Source organism: Rissa tridactyla, chromosome 8, assembly GCF_028500815.1.
Source record: "Rissa tridactyla isolate bRisTri1 chromosome 8, bRisTri1.patW.cur.20221130, whole genome shotgun sequence".
Lineage (NCBI taxonomy): Eukaryota > Metazoa > Chordata > Aves > Charadriiformes > Laridae > Rissa > Rissa tridactyla.
In genome coordinates, this window is record NC_071473.1 from 52,605,696 (window position 1) to 52,626,606 (window position 20,911).

General features: G+C 42.5%; 1 protein-coding gene across 17 annotated transcripts in view; it reads right to left on the reverse strand.

Annotated features, from left to right (window-relative positions):
- Positions 1-20,911, reverse strand: part of DOCK7 (dedicator of cytokinesis 7) — a 117,509-nt gene that overhangs the window by 25,732 nt on the left and 70,866 nt on the right. For 11 of the 17 annotated variants that reach the window (XM_054212727.1, XM_054212725.1, XM_054212724.1 and 8 more), the window contains 16 exons: positions 20,320-20,390; positions 19,302-19,440; positions 19,002-19,103; positions 18,640-18,726; positions 17,653-17,884; positions 16,191-16,355; positions 15,091-15,260; positions 9,832-9,921; positions 8,723-8,818; positions 8,477-8,617; positions 8,211-8,324; positions 7,007-7,177; positions 6,104-6,243; positions 2,408-2,577; positions 1,427-1,581; positions 325-507 (listed from right to left, as the gene is read on the reverse strand). In XM_054212727.1, the coding sequence (XP_054068702.1) occupies positions 325-507; positions 1,427-1,581; positions 2,408-2,577; positions 6,104-6,243; positions 7,007-7,177; positions 8,211-8,324; positions 8,477-8,617; positions 8,723-8,818; positions 9,832-9,921; positions 15,091-15,260; positions 16,191-16,355; positions 17,653-17,884; positions 18,640-18,726; positions 19,002-19,103; positions 19,302-19,440; positions 20,320-20,390 (2,226 nt within the window). Of the gene's footprint in view, positions 1-324; positions 508-1,426; positions 1,582-2,407; positions 2,578-6,103; positions 6,244-7,006; positions 7,178-8,210; positions 8,325-8,476; positions 8,618-8,722; positions 8,819-9,831; positions 9,922-11,124; positions 11,218-15,090; positions 15,261-16,190; positions 16,356-17,652; positions 17,885-18,639; positions 18,727-19,001; positions 19,104-19,301; positions 19,441-20,319; positions 20,391-20,911 lie in introns of all 17 variants that reach the window. The other 6 variants (XM_054212734.1, XM_054212733.1, XM_054212732.1 and 3 more) reach the window with 2 other exon arrangements.

Genomic DNA, 20,911 nt, shown 5'->3' on the forward strand with positions numbered 1-20,911 from the left:
CTACAGAAAACTCTCTTCTTGTTGATAGTAAGCAAAATGTCCAAGAGCTATACCCTCTCCCTGCAGCAGCTCCCAGATGAGCGGCAAGCAGCGTAAACTGCTTCAGAAGTGAAACAAGGCGCAGACACTTGCACGGCTGAAAAGTAAACACGGAAAAAGGCTAGAGGTCACACAGAGACGTGCTTAGCCTTGGGATTTTGAATACAGGAAATACTTAGGAGAGAGCAGGAAATGCCTTTCTCCAGTCGTGTAAAGGATGGGAGTATAAAGTTCCATGGCAAGCCCTAGAAAGAACTTCAGGAGGTTTAAACAATATAGCGGTACCTTGTATTCAAAGCAGGATACGCAAAGATAAAGCAAATCCAGCAGGCGATTGAGCTGCAACACCGACAGGTCTGTGAACCACTTCTGCAAGACACTTTCATCCGCGTTCTTGAGCACCCACAGCAGACAGATCAGGAGGCTGCGGCTGGACTCTGTTGAGAAGGTGGAGTGCTGCCTGCCACTCTAAAATAGACAGGTCAAGACATTTGCCACACTGTCTTTCACACCCAAACACTTCAATCGTCACTAAAAGGATCTCCACCAGCTACCACCCCAGCCTAAATAATTACCAAATAGGAAGAGAAGGTGAACAGAAGGGGAATAATTTACTAACAACCAGGAGATACTCATTTCTCTTTCTCAACCCAACACATCAGTGGAGCCCAGAGATAATCAAGCCACAAGGGCGAGGCAGCAGTTTGAACCAAAATAATCACACTGTATGAATGAGTTTCCGTTCAGGCAGCAAACACCCATTTCCCTCAAGATGCCTTTAATAACCTGCAGCAAGTTAACAGTTAAGCAGAGGGGCTCTATTCATTATCCATTCATACATGTATGTATCAGTGTCTCACTTTAAGTGCACATAAAACCCAGCAAAACGGGGTCCTGATGCAGGAGTAAAGGGAGGAGGTGGGAGAAATGGAAGGGCCTGCCTGCTACCGGAATCGGGATTCCCTCCCGGTGCAGAGACCAGAGGAAACAGCCCATTTATGTCTTCAGCTAGGTGGGACCTAGATGTGGTGGGAAACTTTGCTTAGGGCTTAGAGCTCATAATGACCATTGCACTTCACAGAGCTTTTATCAGATTGTTTCAGAAATAGAGAATCTTTATCAGAAAAGAGAATTCTTCCATTTTCTGAGGTTTGTTGATCTTTATCCCTGCTTGGCATTTTCTTATACCCTCCCTGAGACAGGCAAAACAACACGCAAACGTGATTTGTTCCCCCTTGTCTCTCACCCTCTGCTTCCCTGTGTAACACCCAGCTGCAAACTGATATGAGTCCCTACCACACGATCAGCCCCACAGGACCTGCATGCGTAAATATCTGCTTGTTGACACAGATTGAGGGTCAAGGAATAGGGAGAGGTGGCTTTGTACCGATGAGGCGAGTAGAAAACTGCTGGGCCGGGTGAGCTGAGGGACCGATGTTCCTGCGATGGCCATGGCAACTGTCTGGCTTATCATGCTTCCACCCTCGCTTTCGTAATCATCAACGGCGACGCAGCTTGGCCTCCCTCGCTGATTGTGACTCTCTGCCGAGAAACACGTGCATCTAGTCAACCCCCACATCCAAAGTTTCTCTCCCCAGCCTCCCTCCGCAGTGCTAGTTTCATTGAACTGTCTGGGAATGCAAACTGAAAATCATCACGCTCATGGGGTCCTGCAAGCAAACAGGACTATTAGTTGAGGTCCTGCAAAGCAAAGACAACAACAATTTTCAAATGCAACCTACGCAACCTCAGTATCCAGAACCCTTCTGAAAACAGACCTTTTGTCCCTTTGAATACTTCACTCCAAATCCTTACTTGCAGCTTTATTGTGTCATTAGACTTAAAGGATGTAGAAGACTACTCCAAATTCCAAACTATTCCAGATTGGACTCCCTGCCCTGATTTGAAAAAACCCACCTCTGCTGCTCTCCAGGACGCTTTGCAAAGCACCCTTGAAACGAACTGCTGAGAGCACATACACAGAGGAAGAAGAGGAACCCTGCTTATCCTTTGGAACTGTTTTGAGAATCGTACAGTACATGGGGTGACTTTTTAATCAGGTCAGAGACACAGAGGGATGTTGGCTACACATATACAGCAGCCAGCCAGATGCAAACTAAAATGCATTGCTATTTTTTTACTTCATGCAAACAAGTGGGCAAATGCAGCTTTTGAGTGTTAACAGTCACTGAAGATGCAGACTGCATTGATTTCACATCAATGGATGTGAAAACATGTCAAAGCTGTAATTCAGAAATAGAAACAATCTCATCTGGCAGTAAAGGCTTTTGTAGTTCCATTTTAGAACACAAACACTCGGGTCTTGTGAGCAGAGGAACGTATATTCAAAGCACAGAATATGAAATACCTGTAAAGTCATAAAGCTGAGGCACGGTTTCCATGATCACGCCAATCAGAGGTAGATACAGCATTGCCACCCGGGCCTTTACCTGTGGGTCAGCGTACCGCGGATCCGAGTCGTGACTGGACAGCAAATTGTGTACCATATTGATGACCTTCTTATGCAATCCAAATAAACTGTTAAAAGAGAGTTGGGTCACGCAGATTAGTTATTATCTTCAAAGCAAACTATACTTTGTAACTAAGGGGCTTCAAAAAAGAAAAAAACCCTGGGTTTTATTTTTAACTTCACGTATTACATGTATTCTTTGATCTCCCACGTATTTTGCAAACAGCTGGCTTTTCACTATGCCATGTAAATTGTACAAAAAATACCTTGCGGAGGTGCGCACCCAATATAATGTGAATATTCTCATATTTTCCATACAAAACCAAAGCCCCAACTACTGCTATGCTCAAGTATCGAGTCTACTAAAGACTGTTAGGAGAACTTATGAGAATTGAGAAAACAGGGAGAGAAACTTGAGAGGACAGTGGGTTTAGTGAAACTATTCGTTGTGTTCTTTTTTTTTGCTTCTATTGAACGTCATTTACAGAGAGAAAAGCCCTCCTAAGACAGAACATAGCTTTTATCAAACGATCAGGACATTTCTGCTTCAGTTCCCCGACCACCCACATAATTATTCAACCAAATGAGTAGACAGGTCAATAATTCCGAATAGAAAATGTGAACGAAATGGAGGGGCAGAAGGAAAAATGGCAAAAAATGGCCTTCCTCATTATTAAGATGCAAACGATGGCAGGGCCCAAGCACCATCCCCTTCGGCAGGGCTCCCTGCCTGAGCCTACACGGTGAAAAAACACAAACTCCCCTGAATCTCTCAAGAACTCACTCTGCTCCTTCCAGTTCCCTCAGCCACCACACAGAGGCCAAACTCTCTCAGAGCAAATAGCGGGTCCCCACGTAGCTATTTGCTTCTGTAGGCAAACCAGGCCAAGAAGACAACTTTACCCCATGCATGAAGCAGCCAAGGAAGCTCATACATTAGGCATTAGCAAAACATAAGCTCCAATGTTCAGACCTGAGGTATTAAAACAAGTGCTGAATTTCAGGCAGTATCCACTTTACCTGAAAAGTAGAGTTGAGTCCTGGTTAAAAAAGACAAGAGGCTTTGACCGGATTGTTGGGGGTTTAAAACAATTAAAAAAGACACCAGTTAGGAGGACATTAGCTAGTTGTAGCTCCACGTCTTTCCCGTGCTTTTTAATCAAGCCGTAATGAGATTCCACAATTGCTTGTTTGTGTAATTAGCGAGACCCTCAACAACTAGGAAGGAAATGTGTATTTAAGTGACTGGTTCTTTCAGATTAACGTTAAAGAAAAGTCTTTGTATTATTTTGAAGGAGTGGCACCTAAGTTGTGTTTCTAACAGTTCAAGGGAAACTATCCTGCCGGCCACAGAAACCGCATAAAGGGGAAACACACCCAAACAAAGCGGCACAATTCAAACCTAGGGATACATGGAGTTCTCTTCACTTTTCCAGAACAGAGCAGGTACCGTGGTGGATCGATCCATAGCAAAGAGGAGGAAATGTGGCCCACTAATCTTTCTGGCTGATAATGCGATGAATTGATCTTGCCACCCTCCAACCGTCCCCCCTGTTATCTCAGCCCTGGCCTGAATTTGTGTCAATACTGCACGCTTTTGGAAAACCGACTTTTGTTACTGAATAGAGGGCCAAATTCCGATTTTCTCACTTCTGTCCCGTAACATCAGCCAATATGGGCAACATGGGCACTATGAAACGAGCAATACGAGTTAATAACCAAAGCACCACCGTGTTGTTTGCAGAGACAATCTGTTCGGGGTCTAGCTGCTTGGACTCACGCTCTGTAACTGCCCCATTCAGCTGGCCTCCTTCGTCTGCTCGCCGGATTGTCTTTTAGACTGGAAGTGCTCTGGAGGAGGACTGTGATGTAGCACAGAGGGATCTATCTAACGCACCACCTTCAGGTACCAGGGTACTGCAGTCTTTTCTGTCCAGCTCAATCCAAGGAGTTCTTACAAAATGGGGGAGCTAAAATTTAACATATTTTGCAAATGGCGCAAAAAGAGCAAGGACGGGACACATTTAAGGCTCTGTATCGCCTATCAAGACCTAAGGCAAAGCTCTAACACAACAAGGAACTAGAAGGACATCCCTCTCCATTCCTCCTGCATGATAATGCAACTGGGAACAATTCTGAGCTTTTTCCAATGGTGCCCTAAACATTTTCACGGCAGGCATGTCTGAACCCCCTACTAATAACCCGCTGGTGATAGTATACGACTGTTAACATCTTCACATGCAAGGGAAGAGCAGATCCAAACAGACTGGTTTACTTTATATGGTGGATCTACCAGGGCAAATGCAGAAGATTGAAGCCTGAGAACAGCTAATAAGCTGCAAACTACAAGTCATTCTGGAAAACAATAAAAACCAAATGCATCGCCACCAAAATCCAGGAGCTTTGTTCAAAATGCATCTACAGAACTGAACTGGTATCAGCGGGGCTTTTTCTGTCCAGACAAGGTCTGAGAGATGAGCTGTTTCCCCAGTGGACACCAGCAAGATCATGCTGATCGCTCCTTTGTGCAGCTGGGCAAAGATTCCCATCCTGGTCCGAGCTTAAGTGCTGAGAACAGCAAGGTGAGAGACCTCAAGAGGCAGGTAGGTGAGAACAGAAAGTTTGTGAAGAATAAGGGCAAACACGGTCAGAGACTGGACCTGCTTTCTAAGCACTGAGCAGGATGTTCCTACACTACAAAAAGATTTCTGCAGATGGTGTATATAGGTAAAGATTTGCTGGTTTTTTCCATTTCAGGCCAAACAAATGAGACTGCAGTGTGTTATGAACACATACAAGAAAATATTCTAATTTATGGCATCGCTTTCTTCTCCAAGAGGAAACAGAATGAATGTTTAACTCCTGAGACCTCTTGGTAAAGGGGCAGAATAAACCATGAATCACCAGCATTTGTCGACTCGGCTGATATTTTTGAGTCCACCTTGAGAAAAATGCCTGCGAGATAACTTAGGACTGTGGAAGCAATCAATAATTTCCATTGAAACCCATTTTAAAGAGGCAAGGCAGAATACAGCCCTAAATAACACAAGTAACAGACTGGGTGTCAGGACTACAGGCTGCACTCCTACTTCAGAAAATTATTTGCTGCACAAGCCAGGCAAGTCACCGACCAACTCTGCATGCTTCACTCTATTTGTCTATTTATGTAACCAGCAGGGGCCTCATCAATGCATCATTTATGTTTAAAAAGAGCTGGGAGGACCACAGGCGAAACGCATTGTAACATTTAAAACCACCAGCAACAGAGACTTCCTAAATGTTGAAAATTATTTTCTTGTTACAACTGAGAAAAGCTATTTTCCCCTTAGAGCTCCAGCAGTGCCCCTGTGGCAGCTGGGGGCTCCAGCAGGAACCTCTTCCCCTTCTTCTCAGCTGGAAAAATGTGACTGAAATCATGTTTACGGAGTCAAAGCTAAGGAATTAAGAAATAGAAGGGCAGGGAGAAAGAAGAGGATTCTTAAAGAACTGGTTTCTTATCTTCTCAGCTCACAAATTTAAATCAATTCTGGCCGTGCCGTTTGCTTGGAATTACAGAAAACTCTTGGGGGAAAAAAAAAAATTGTAAAGATTTACCCTTCTGCATCAGGATCTAAAATGACAGCCAGTTCCGTTAACACAAGCCCGGCCAAGTAATGCTGTTGGCGGAAAGGCACAGACAATTCAAACATGTTTGCAATCTTCTGGTCTTGGACATTTGTGGAGAACCCAGAACTCTGTGAAAAAATCAAGTTTCAGACGTTGCATAATGAGGCCCCTTGGAACACAGAGTCAAAGCTTATCAAAGACAATAGAAGCAGTTTTCAGAATTAAAGACAATCTCACATAAACTACCTTTTCCCTTTTTTGTTTGGATCTAGGCACAGCTACTTACGTTACATCCAAGCTCACTAACTCTTCTATTAATTGTTTGTTGTTACCATCTTCCCACCCACAGGGCAGGCCTTAGGGAAGTTAAGCCAAATAACCTTTAAAAGTAGATTAACTAGTTAAACTTTTAACTCAGGTATGGACACTCTTATTCAGGCTAAAGAAGGTTTTAATTTGATTTGGTTTACGTAATTTTGCAACTAATTAATCCACTTGAATGACACACTTGCTAATTCAAATTACTTTTTCTGAGCAGGCCACGATTAAGCTACAGTGCGCTAGAAAGATCTTTGTTTTGTAAGAAAATAGTAACACTGGACAAAGCATTTTCTTTAATGGCTCATTTATGTTCACATGTTTGTCCAATATAGGAGGAGAATACGTCCCTAAGGACAGTGTATGGTCACTACAAGGACAGTGACATGGCATTCTTTCTTCAGTAATAAAAGGTCAAAAGAAGTCAAAACCTATGTGGCAGGAAAAACTAATTTCTAAATAAACACTTCCAAAAAATATTAGTAACCAGAAGCTAAAAATACAGGTGATCCAACCGCCTCTCAGAACAAAGCTCAGCTTGCATTTCCACAAAGGATCCTTGTCAGAGCGTACCTGAGAAGTTGCTGAAGACACAGATGGTGACGGAGATGCAGGTGGCGTGAGCAAGCTGCAGGGTAAATTCAAGGTGACGTAGTGCTCATGGCTGCAAATGATGCGAAGGAAGTCCAGCCTCAAAGACGCCAGGTTACTTGGATTTGTTAAGGAATACATCTTTGAAGACACCTGGCAAGTTTAGCCCATAAAAATGCAGTTAGCACCAAAAAGAGTATAAATGCAGCACGAGCCCCCCTGTCCCACCACTGCTCCCCAAAACCACTTCCAAAGCAAGAACTGAAGAGCTCGATATCATTAAATGATCAATTCCACATCACTTCTTTGTACTACAGATTAAAATTCTGATGTGCAGGAGCCATACATGTCCCAGCCAACAGCATATATATCAGTACAAGATGCATATAGCAGCCATATTTCTATAAGCAGATGAAGAACTATGTGCTTCACAGCCTACCGATTTCAGCAGGGAGTTGTGAGAAGCAGGACCACGCGGTGTGATGCATTAACAGGTCAAAGATGCAGGTTGGATAAAATACAGTGGGTGACAAAACTCAAATGCTATTGCTGTTCTTGCCCCTTATATAAACTGTTCTAGACTCTGTGGCAAAAATGAGTCTAAGCCTAAAGCTCCTGATACCTTGTCATCTGCTTTGTGCATAGCGTCAGCACGGATGTTTGTAGTCAAACGAAACTTTGTGATATGGAAATCACCAAGGTTCGAGGTGATTTCCCTGCCACAACACTGCAGATCAGCTTCCCAATGCATAACGTAGGGACGCTCCTTATGGGGGAGGAGACCTTGCGTCCTCAGAGGGATGGAAGGGGAGCTTGGTGATCAATATGATCATGCAGGGTCAACGTGTCCTGGAGAGACCCGCTGACAAACCATGATAATCTGAGCTCCCTCACAAAAACTCCTACTAATTTTTGATTAAATTACTCTGAACGTGGGGAGCAAAGGGAATAATTCTTCCTTCCTGCTGCATGTCCATTCACTCAAGGGAGTTACTCCTAATTCACATTTAAGAGTGTAATCGGAGAGGCGTAAACTCTAAATCATCACTGAGAACGCCTTGCTATCTTTAAAAAGGTCTGAATAGCAGAATTCTGTGTCCATACTTTACTGTCTGTCCAAAGGAAGTTAAGAGTAATAGGCTATGCCACGGTTCACAGTTAAGTCATAATATTTATCTGCATTCACCTGTTTGTAGCAGGTCTTAATAAGACCAAAAACAAATCCTCTGTCCATGATAGACAACAGGTCATTGAGGAAAAATGCAAGACTCGTGTTGAGCCTTTCAACCATTTCTGTATCCTAGAGAGAAGGAAGAGAAAAACGGGAAAGAAAACGAAGAAGATCACACTGTATGTTTTGAAACAATTCCTGGTCCAGGCACCAGCAAACAACGTGCAGGAGGTCTGGTGCCCGAGCTCTGACCAGGGTTCAGTTTAATTGTTTGCCATTACCTTCTGAAACCGAGAGACTATATCACCGGCAATTGTGCTGACCAAAGCAGTTACATCATCCATGAAACGCTCAGGAAAACGATTCTTTCGCGGCGCATCCAGTTTGTCAGCAAAATACAAATGATGCACCATGCTCTTCACCTATAGGAATATAAATTACAACAAAGTCACTTGCAGTTGTTGCTGTTGGTGTTTTAAACCATGAACTGTAAGGCAATAAAAGCAAGGTGTTTCCAGTTTGCTCACCATCAACTCGAAGAAGAACCAGGCCTGCTGTAGGGCTGCCTCCCGCACGCTCCCGCTGCACACAACCCACTGTAAGGCCAGCTCTTCATGAAAAAGCTACACAGATTCAAATCCAGAGTTAGCCCAAGCCTCAAGAGCAGCTCACAAAACAGTCCGCATGAGAAATGGCAGCACGGTCCATGGAAAGTATGGCAAACAATGAGGTTAAGCAAAATAAGTAACTGGGAACATGACAGCAGTGGTGGCATCCCTTAAAGAAATCCCCGGCTAACAATGACGGGTGATGTTATGATACGTGACGTGAGAAACGCTTCACAGCATCTCGCTCCAAGACTGAATTCCAAGTGTCAAAAGAATTTTCCACCCACCCCCAAAAAAAAGTTTGGTGCTCAAATTAGTTTAGTTTAAAAGTCTACCTTTCTGCCTGGTCTGATTTTCGCAGGAAAAAGGAGTAAAAAGTGGACATATAAAGCGATTTGTACAAAGACATATATTTACTGTGAGAAAGGACTTAAAACAGTAAGAAAGAAACGTGGGGCTAAGAAACACCTTTTTGATTTCTTTTCTTGGGAGGACCAACCCACGGCCTGGACGTTGTCAGTGAGCACATTTTCATGACACAAAAAGTCAGGCATTTTGTCTTTCGGACATTGTTTAGGAGGATCTCGTCTCCTCTAAGGAAGCGCGCTTTCAAAGTAACTCCTATTCACTTTCTGGAGTCGCTTTGGATTAACACCCATGTAACTGAGTTCAGCACACATCCGTAACGCTGGCTGTCTAACACATTATAATTTTGCACACAAGAATGTATCATTTACTTGTCTAGACACTGCAATTCATATTTTTCGAAAGCCAGTAATAAACTGGCTCCAAACACTATGGACATTAAATCAGACAAGTTATTCCTGATCGTTTGTTCTTCCCAATTCAACTCTGTCAGATTACTTCATATTCACTACAGCCTGGGTATTCAGAGGTGCTAAGCAACAGCAGTTCCTAATGACCTCGGAAAAAAATCAGGCTATAAATAAAAGAATAGATTGCATCATGTTTTCAGAACGACTTGACCTCCCTGCCCCACAATATCAATTGTCTTCACTGAAATCTACCTTTTTAGTTGGTAATCGTCCTGTTAATGTTTGTAAGAAACTTGACGTCTCAGTGTGCGAAGACATACGATTACAACTTCGATCCGTAGCCTACGGAGTGGAGATGAATGAATGATGACAGGACATTAAAGTTTGCTGTGGATGGGTTTTGCAGCTCAAGGACAATGTACGTTTACAAAATACTGTTCCAACTGTAGGCTTTTACTGTCTTTACACCTTTTTATGCATTCTTAAACTCTTATTCATTTACAGATTTGGTTTAAACAAAATGACAGTACTTCGTATCGTTTTAAGACATAGAGACTATTTTAAAAACTGCATGTTCTTATGCACAATGACACTTAATGCTGCAAAGCATGAAACTTTTTCATCATTGTATTTTACCAACATGCATATATCAGGGAAATCATACTTGTAATTTCAGTCCATACCTCTCAATCTACCAGAGACCGAGCGCGTGAGGATGTACCCCACAGCGATGCTGCTACTGGCACAGGGAAAGAGAAAACTGCTCCCGTTCTCTTCCCGATGGAAATTTGCCATGAGTGCAAGCGAACTCAGACTAAATGTTTCTGGAAGATCGATAAAATCGAAAGGAGGTACAGTTGAGAGGTACGTTCAAGGCAACCATGCAGTGGAAAGCAGCAGGCAATAGGGGCTAAATAAGTTAAGTCTTTCTGACTGAAGCTGCCATTAAGTTTTCATACTTTGCAACACAGAACAGACACAATTGGCCCTAGCAAGTCACTGGCTCCAGCACTCAAATTTACATGTTTTAAGAGAGAATTTTACAGGTGTACCAATTTTGGTTTAACAATATTCCACTCAACAGTCATGAAGGATTACTTGACGATGAATACTTAATGCTTGATGAAAATGGCAAAATGGTTCACAACATCAAAAGAAATGGCAAACATGGACAAAACTATGAAGCTGTGATTAATGTTCCCATTTAGAAATGTGCTCCACTTGAAGCTGAAACTAGTGTTAGAGAGAGAGAAAAAAGAAAAGAAAAGCAGTCACAGCATTTACATTTCACAGACCAGCAACCACCGAAATGAAAGAAAGGGACACGTTCACGCATTTGGAGGCTTTTCATGCAGTGTGGTGAGGTGGTAGGGGAGAAGATGCTAATTTATAAAAAAAAACTCACAAAGTTTTCAAGGAGTAAATGAATAATAAAAAAAAAAACAAACCAAACCACCAAAACCGGAGTGTACACCGAAAGAAAGATATGCTACAGGGAAACATCAGGGAAAACAAAGCCAGAAAAACCTCTACCGAAGACACCACCTGTGTTGACTCTGCACTTGGGCTGGGGTTGGATCCCCATGGGGCTGCTTTTGGACCACCAGTGTTTACCCAGGAATTGGAGCGGTCTAAACCCTGGGCATGTAATAGAAAGCAGTTGGGAAAGGAAAGAAATATTACATGTTGCATGCCACACAGTAGTCAAAGTTTAGTCCTTAAAAGCAATCAAACCGGGTACGCTGCAAACACATCACCCGTTAGCACTGTTACAGCAGCCTGAATTCTCAGGTGTCTGTCGAGACATTTTAGTCCAGAGGATTATGTTTTATAGCTCGTCCCACACATACATCACATTAATACTGTCGACAGCTCTGGTCCAGCTTGTCCTATTGTAACTCTTGACATTCAAAAGCTATCCTCCTCCTGAAAAATCTCACTTTGATCAGTTTAAACCCATTCACTTCAGTAGATGGAGCCAGCCCAGATTTACAGTGTGACAGAGGAAAACTGGTGCACAGGCGTGAAAACCACAAAGGATGCTCTCTGAGGTTTCCAGCACTTTTAAGGTAGACTACGTATTAGCTCACAGTTTATAAACTCTACAACTGTCTATGGAAACGCTGAAGAATTCTGAAGAGACTGACTGTCAGCTCTCACAGGGTTTCCTGCTCATGGAATAAAAATCCAGCACTGCTGGCGGAGTAACCCTGTGAACAGGATTTCACACGGACATTTGGGGATTTTCTCTGGGCAGTGTGGCAAAGAGAGGAAAGAGCACATACCTTTTCTGGAACCAACCTGCTTTGCCAAGGAAAATATTTGAAAAAACATCCTGCTTTTTAAAAGCTCAACCTAGTTTGTACTCCAAATTCTACTCCTGCAATGGATCATATGGGCAAAATTACTGTGGATCCTTCCCCTCTCTCTCTGCTCCCTTCTCCTCTCAAGACACTCAGAAAGAAGAAAAGGAAAAGATTTAAACTTGTGTTTGTCACCCAGACTGCTCCCAAGTCAGGAAAATTCAGTGGGATGCAGTCGACTTTCCTGGGTCCCAGGAACCAGCTCTATCGGAGGCAGTTTTATAATGCCACAGCCAAACAGCAGCTCCTTATAAATTCCACACATCAGTTCCAACCCAAACCTGAGCGAGAGCTTTCACCCTAGGTTTTGGGCCAACCTGGGGCTTTTTCCCAATACATGAAGCAAAGGTGCAGCCCCTTTCATCACAGCGATTATCATCAGCTGCAAAGTCCACCAAGCCTAACAATCTGTTTCTCTCAGCAAAGAAAAATCCACCCCACGGTTGAACCCCGCCTGAGAGCTGTAACCTGGCATTCGAACCATTAATCCACCGAGCTGTATGCAGAGTGCAGCAATGCTGTAATTTTACCTAAGACGTCCAATAAAAAAAAAAACCTGAACACACATAAGGAGAGTGCTTTAATCTCAATTACTTTTTGGAAGAAATAAATCAAAGCTCTCTGCCCTGCTCAGACCCGTAAACATGCTTTATTTTGCTCGCAGTGAATTAAAGTCGAAAGGCCTCTGCAGAATGCTGAACTAAGCTCATGTTTTGTAAAAGCAGGTCTAATTTTGAAAATGCCTTTATCACGCTCACATTGCTGCTCACGAGCTTTCTAATCATATCACATTAGTTCTGAGGATAAAGTTAAACATATACTGCATTTGCAGAATCAGAGAAAATCTTGTAAAAATCCCAAAAAGGAAAGATTCTTCCCTTTTCTTTGGAAAACAGAAGAGTATAAGAGCTTCTTCTTGCTTGCCAGAGCCACTCAAAAGTTCACAAAACTGCTACTAAATTCTGTTCTGTCTCTGGGGTGCAACCTGCAGCTGGATCTGCGCAGGAACACAACACGTTTGTGAAAATCCGCTGTCAGGGCGATGAAACTCCACAACCTTTTCTGGTTTTTCCCAGCACATCTCCAGCATCTCGGGAACACTTGAAGCGTAAAATCTCATCATAGGTCTTTTTAGACACTTAATAAATTTGCTTTAGTACAGAATAAAACTTACGTGGCCACAATTCACAAATAAAGACAAAATAAGTGACATGCCTAAAACCTCCCCTATTATGAAAATAAAGAGAAATCTTCCAAATCCTGTGAAGGGGATGACTATTTGAATTTTCAGAATTAAATAAGAAGCTGATATAAAGGAGAACTAAAGCATCTTTACCAAACCTACAAATAGCCTACAATAAAAAAACAATACAGGACTGGACTCCGAAGACTTCCATCAAATAATAAAACACTGGTTTTTTTCAAAAGCAGAAAGCCTCCCATGACATATCCTATTTTGAAGCGCGCATTCCCTATTCGGGTGCTTAAGTCATTACTTTGAGAAACAGAATGGGAATTTTTGCACTCCTTTACTCATTTCAGCGCCTCAAGAAGTGTCTTATTTTTGTCCACTGATATTAACAAGCAGAAATAGTTATATTCTACCAAAATTCTGTATAGTCAGACTGAGCTTAATTTCCGATGCTCAGTGCTCAGACTACCCTAAAGGAAACTTTCCCCTTAACAGTTATTCCCAGAATAGGTTTTTCATTAAAGCCTGAGTACATCTATAGAAGAAAATCTCTCTTAATTTTGTATTGTGACATTATTCACTAAGCCAGCACGTGTTAAATTTCTGATAGCCTGTGTAAATTCCATATGCACATTAGCGCCTATGGCATTTCACAAAAGGTCAGGGTTGTTTAATTAGCAAGATATTGAAGTGGTCTTTAAAATATTTTAAGACTTCTAAGTCCAAACTTTGATGTAAGAAATAATGATTTCCCTACCCACACTTCCTCAGTCTCTTATTCGGTCAGCAAATTATGTTGTTATTCAGTTAAAATTGGTAACCTCTTTCGGAAACTATGTTTTTGTTGCTTTTATAAAAGCCGGGACCAACCAGTGCCAAGCCTGCCTGGTCCGGCTGATGGCTTTATTAACAAATTTTCCAAAGGATCGAACACAACAGCTCTCTGAAAGGGCTCAGGAATACATCTGTGCCGGAAGAGTGAAGGGTCACAGGCGGGAATGCATCTCATCTTGGCCTAAGTTACCACAGTTTGAAGATTAAAAAAAGAGACCCCCAAACAGGCTAAGGCACCCCTCTCAGGGAAGGGAATTACCAACACAGCAGATTTGCCCTGGCTCATCCCACCAATTTTAGGCACAAACCTGAAGTGCTGAAATTGGGACCGTAGCAGTCCTAAGGACTTGGAAGTCAGCAGAGAGGGAGAGGCCCTTCTGCAGGAGCTGCATATTCTGAGCCCTTCAGAGCCAAAGTAAGACCCTGCCAGATGCTCTGCACTAATGTACCCACACTGGAAAGCCACTTTTAGGTGTGGGCAGTCAGTGTGGGTGCGGAGTTAGCACACCATAAACTCACACTGCAGCTCAGCTGGCCAGGCCACGGCTCACTCACTAACCATCCGAAATCCTCTCTGGCCCATGCAGGGACTAGGAACATTCCTGCTGTGTGCAAGATACCTGCTCTGGACAAAAGTAGTAGAGAAAGCATCTGAGCAGCCGTTAGTGCTGAATGCAGAGGAGAAGAGAGAGTTTTGGTTTGGGAGGCAAGAGTGGGATCACGGGGTGGCAAGCTAGGGGATGCAGGGCTTGGGGAGACATAACAGAGCTGGTCAGAGGATACGGCTGCTGGCCATGTGAAAAGTGAGGTTGTAAAACCATTCTTGTCCTACTCATCTTGGGGAGACAAGTCCAGAAGGACTCTTGACCCTGGCCACCACACTTGTGGAAGCAAAACTGCCAGGATGGTCTCCAACAAGTCAGAGAGATCAGTTACTCTTTTTGAGGAACGGAGTTTCAGTAGTGTTATCAGCAACTGCCAGAAAAAGTCTGAGAAGGGGCCATTAGTAAGGACATCTTTTCATAGGAAAAAAAAAAATAACAGAAACTTCCCCGTTATTTCTTTAAAGATTAAATAAAAGACGCTGACGTTCCTGTAAGACCCTCAGCAGCGCATGCGTACCTTACTGCCAATGATCGAGCGAACTTCATCGTCTGGCGAGGTGGGGGTCCCAGATATATCTGGGTTGCTGTTGCTGAGGCTCCGTGAGCGGTTCAGGTTAAGGCTGGCCGGTCGGACAGCAGATCGAGCCATGGTGGCATAATGCACTGATCCCCCTAAGCCACCGGGACCTACGGTGGCGTATGAAAGAACACCCTGTTAGACCATCAGTCAGAGCCTTGATCGCATGCTGCTTTACACCAGGCTGATGCACCGAACCCTTCGGATAAGCAGCGGGTCTGGCCCGTGAGGAAATCTTCCCTATGCCTTCCCCTCCTGGTTCTCCAAGGCAAGCAGCAGGGAGAAAGGGATAGGATTAAAAAGCACTTCTATCCACTGATCTGCGGGAAGCAGGAAGCTCCCTGTGGATTTAGGCAGCCAGCGTGAGGTACGTCTTTAGCTAAAGGGATATTTTCCAGACCTCAGACTCAAAAACCACTGAAGGACTGGGCACAGTTTTAAGCACACAACCTTTCCGACGCCTCTCAGCGGTTTGCCACTCCATGCGAGAAGCAAGTGCTGTGCACAACAGTCCTTCCAAAGCCTAGTTTTCTGTGGCTGTCATTCACACCATCTCTTCCCCCATGCAGATATATGCCTTGTTCTCAGCAGGGGTGGAATGAATTTGTTTCCCTCCTGTACCCAGACATGTGTTTTCAAGTATTTCACATTCCTTTGCCAGTGTTTCAACTTTTGATGGAACTGGATAAAAGCACAAAAGTACTAGTGAAGGAGACTGGGAAATATGACAGGGCAAGAGTGTACTAACATCTGTCTAACTTGCTACAGAAAGCAAAACTTAAAAAAAACAGTATTTTGCCATAATTTAGTTTTTCAGCAGCGACACTGTTATTTAAGATCATCAAATAGTTAAATTTCTGACATGGCTAACTGTAATTAAACTCATCTTGTAAATGGCTACACTGGATCATAAAGAAAGTTAATAACAAGGCTTGGCAGGGAACCAGCCATGCAGTTGGAGCTCAAGAGCACCTGCCAGCAAGCAATTTCTGCTCGCTTTTAACAAACTGTGACTTGAAATAAAATGAAAAAAGAGCTACCTGGTGATGGTGAGTTGGGATAGGTATTTGGTAGGCGAAAAACATAATAAATATAGGAAGCAAGAAGGCTGTTTCTGCCATGCTGGTCCTGGTTTCCATCCAAGTTCTTGTGAAGCCTGTTGATGATTGATGCCATTGCTTCAAAAGACGCTTGGCCCAGGTTAACTGAAAGTAATAAGCGAGGGGTTAGTTTTAGACTGCAGCAGTACCCACGAGCAAATCCTAAATATGCATTTCATCCACCTTCTAAAGGATAAATGGTGAAGGTTGTTAGAGAATAACAAGCATTTCTGATGAAAAACTGAACCTGGTATTCAAACTAGGTCTAATCAACAGCTTGACAGGAAGACAGGTGTTGCAGTGATAAGCTTCCACTTTTATTAATAACAAATTTAATGAATTTAGGTCTGACTTCTGGAATCAGACCAACTTTGGTCATCGGCTGCAATGGTGACAAGATCGAGTCCTTGTTTAATTCATGGATAATACCCTTTGGATATTTATCATACTTTTCTTAGTTAATTATTTCCTTCATTTAAGCCATAGCCAAAATATAAGCTGTATCAAAAAGAACAATTCCATTCTCCTTTGGAAAAAAAAAATCTGTTCTAAAAGTGAGCACAGAATTCTACACATGGACCTAGGTAGGTATTCTAAACAAATTAGGAACGAAGCAGGCTGCAGCTGGAGACTGTAAGTCTTACTTTTTTAAAAGCTATATGCTAATGTGCTCAATGCTCCATACAGACAAACTAAACCAATACAGAACACTTAAAGAGTGGAAGACCCTTAAAATATAAAATAAAAATTCAAGCAAAATTCTTCCCCCAAAAGGTAACCTTTCTCAAATAAACAATTGCTATTTTTAAAGCAGTCTTAGATACTTGTATTCCATCATATCCAACTCAAGTTTCCTATGAAAAATCCCAACTGCTATTTTAAACACTGAGGATCTAATTCTGACTTCCACTTGAGATTTTTTGTACTGTCCATAACAGGGAGATAAAACAGGAGGGATTATTCATGCTGACAACATCAGATCCACAACAGCAACAGGAATATCCAGCATCTGTATCTTCTTATCTTACCTACTTCAAGATTTTCCAAGGTGACTAGTAAGGTTGAAATTCTTAGTTTCTGAATGTCAGTATGGAGACAAAGGTGTCTCTGGGCTCCAGTGCTAAGAAAACGCTGAGCATCCAACTTTGAGACACCCTTTCTGGTGTCTCAACTTGGGCACCAAATTACTAGTCATTCTTGAAAACCTCTGTATTAAATATTGCTCTTGTGTGCACCATCACTGGTCTGGATGCCAGCGTGTTTTATTTTGAAGATACATGGTATATTAGTAGCACTAAAATAAAGCATAAAAATGGACTTTTTTATTTCTACATAAATATGATAAAATTGGAAGTGTCAAACTTTCAGCTATGTAATTCTCTATAAAACTTAAATAGAATACCTATTTGGCCTGCAATGACAGGAGGTCTTACTACCAGAAGAATCAGTTTGTCAAGCAGGAGATGAAGAAATCGCACTACCGGCTCCAGTTGAGAGGAATTTAAAGCTGAAATGCTGCTCTTCAGTTCGTTTTCCAAGTTGTTTTCCATAATTCTCATGTCTCCTATTCGCACAGGGAACATGTGCTCATCCAGAGCATGGACAAGTGCAAAGAACTTGTCAAGATAAGGGTCCTATACACAAGCAAAAAAACCAATAATCAGCGAGAAGCTCCAAAAAGTAACTCCATTTTCTATGAATTTTACCTCATAGATGGATTCTCTCCCTCATTCTTCTATCTGACCATTTAATCTCACAAAACTAGCAGAAGCTCAACATCTTTGAGAGCTCTGCACATACGTCTAATTCAAGTGAAATGGCCCAATGTTCAGAAATCGTCAGGGCAAAACTAGAGGACCCACAGACTGTGTATTCTTAGAAAAACAGACAAAAATGCACTAAAATCATGTTACTATTTACAGCACAAATAAAATACACAAAAACCATCAAAATGACATACTGGGAATTAATAAAACAAAAGTTGAAATGATTAGTCAAAATGAACGTCATCTTTCTTTTCAGATCAAAGAAAGGCAGATGAAAAAATCATGGAGAAACAAAAGAGGCAGAGGGGAAAATGGAAAACAAGAAAACATCATATGCCTGGGCTGTACGTTAGACCTATTGTATTAAACACAACAATCTGAGGTCTGAAAACACTGTTGGCCATTCACCCCTGTGAATAAAGGCCAAACTACTTATATTTTTAAGCAGAACTTCTCAAATATACTCACAGCAGAACGAGGAATAACAGGCCTGCTGGCTCAGAACTGAAAATGAGATCGTAATTTCACTACACGTAATTATTATTCTCTTCAAGCATCAACTTTGACAGCATTTCAACTGTCAAAAGACTCTTTTTATTACAATGACTGCTCCTATCATTTACCTGAGTATGGAGGGATGATACAGCAACAACTTCTACGTTGAAAACCCCTTTGTGGTTATCCACCCACTTCATTCCAGGGAGTGGAACCTGCAGGTTAACAGAAAGATGAGTGGGGACGCGACAGAAAGCAGAGCTAAGGCACTTCTAACTACAATTGCCATTTCTTTCCATTTTACTGTCAGATCACACGCGCGTGCCCACACACAAACACACATCCCTGTCTAAACTTAACAGTATTTAAGAAATAAACAACCTAAGAGTTAAAAATACACATGCCCCCCCCCCCCACTGCTATGTACGCATGCATTCTCTCACTTCTTAAGAGCAGTATTCTGCTGGTTTTCAGCACAAAGGACACTCACCTCTGGAGAAAGCACTGAATAAGCCTGTGGTGGTTTTTCCAATGAAACAGGTAGGCAGAACTGGCCAGTCTTTAACCGTCCATTTTGAAGCATCGGTATCCACTTTAAGGAGAAGGAATTAATACAAGAAAAAACAAAAAGACACACTTCTTAAGGTTTTCTTGAACTTTGCAGGCTTGACTGTCAAATTCTCAAATTCTGCAACGGCGTATGAGTTGACAGTGACGCCAAACGAATCACAAACAAATGCGTTATGGATACACCCGGCGCTGAAAAACAGAAAGACTGAAAGACACTCACAGTGTATCCAACTGGAGTCTCCAGGGGAGTGTTTTGTTTTTGTTGGCAACTGACGTGGTAGAAAGTAAAAAGCAGGTGGTGGTGATCAGTTAAAGTGGCTGGAAGCTTAATCTTGATTTCCTCATGAAAATCAGGCGATCTGCGCAGAGACCAGACCCTCAGCTGAGTCATCAATACAACCAGCGTGGTTAACTAGCTTATGCTCGAGACTGAATCCTTTGAGTTAAAGTATCTGGAGGGAAGGAAGTATATGGACTATCCCAAGGGATTAAAGCTTCACTTTCTGACCAACAAGGATGGGAAAAACTTTTGAGTATGCATTTACAGCCCACAGAAAATGAGAGCGGCAGCCCCCTCCTCACACAGGCACTCTGGACTGTGCTGCTCCCCGTGAGCAATGAACTCCTCTTGTCTCAAGGTGGAGACTGCCACAACCCCAACCAGCAGGACAGGATTCTCCCCCCGGTACATCTCTCCCCAGGATTCTCTCCCCGGTACATCTCTCCCCAGTACAGCTACCAACACTATCAACACGTAAGCGCCAGATTCCGCACTCCTTACCCCAGCTGCAATGAAATTATTTTCAAGACCAAGCATTTCCAATTTGTAACTAAAGACTAAAAGGCTCCAGCAAAATAATGAAGCACGTGCTAATACGAGTTTATAACGTAAATCTTCGTGACTACTAACTTGAGGCTTGTACTTACAGCATCTGCTGAGCTGGGCTACGTGCTCAGGATCACAGCCCCTGACACAACGCTGATTTCTACCAGAGCAAACAAAGACTCTGGCTCCTAGTCATCACAAAACTCTAACGACAGTATCAATTGACACTGCAGTTGTTGTGAGTGCTGTGCAGATCGTCACTGCTAAATAATTAACACTGAGACAGAGTCGCTGGTGAGTTACTCTACTTTCACACCGGTAAAACTTCCTTTGGGTGGAATCATACTATCCATGTGGGGCCATGTCCTTTCACAAGGGGCCATGTCCTTTCACAAGCTGCCATGGGTTTTACCTGTTGTGATATACTACAGCTGTGTACGCTTCTTTGGAAAACTCGGGACAGCTAGATTTGCCAAAGATGACCTGCAAAAAAAGAAAAAAAACAACACAGAAATCCCCCTGTAAAACTGTGCCAAGAATTTGTTCCATAATCCCCCAGAGACATTCACAGCTCCACTCACCAGCCTGGTACATCTGCTTGTTACATGCCCCTTCACTTACATTCAACATTTTACTTAGTTACTGGAAAGTTCACTATTTTAATAATCCCAGTTAGGCATGCACACAGATATGGCTGAAGAATCGATGAACGTAACCACCCCTACGCAGATCTTCACCATGTGCTGATCAGTCCTGGCCCTGAACACAAGTATAATTATCACCTTTGATTTTTTGGGCATGGAAACAAAGATGCTATTCCAAAGACAAGGATGTCCACTGCAAACATCTCAGGTTAAAATACTACTACTACAGTGTTACTTTGCAAACTTTGCAACAATACAAATGTGCTCTTTGTTCCGAAATATTGTAATTTTACATTCCCCCAAACATGTTATTTTGGAATGTATTTCAGCAGGGTTTTCTTTAACAAAGGGGTTTTATGA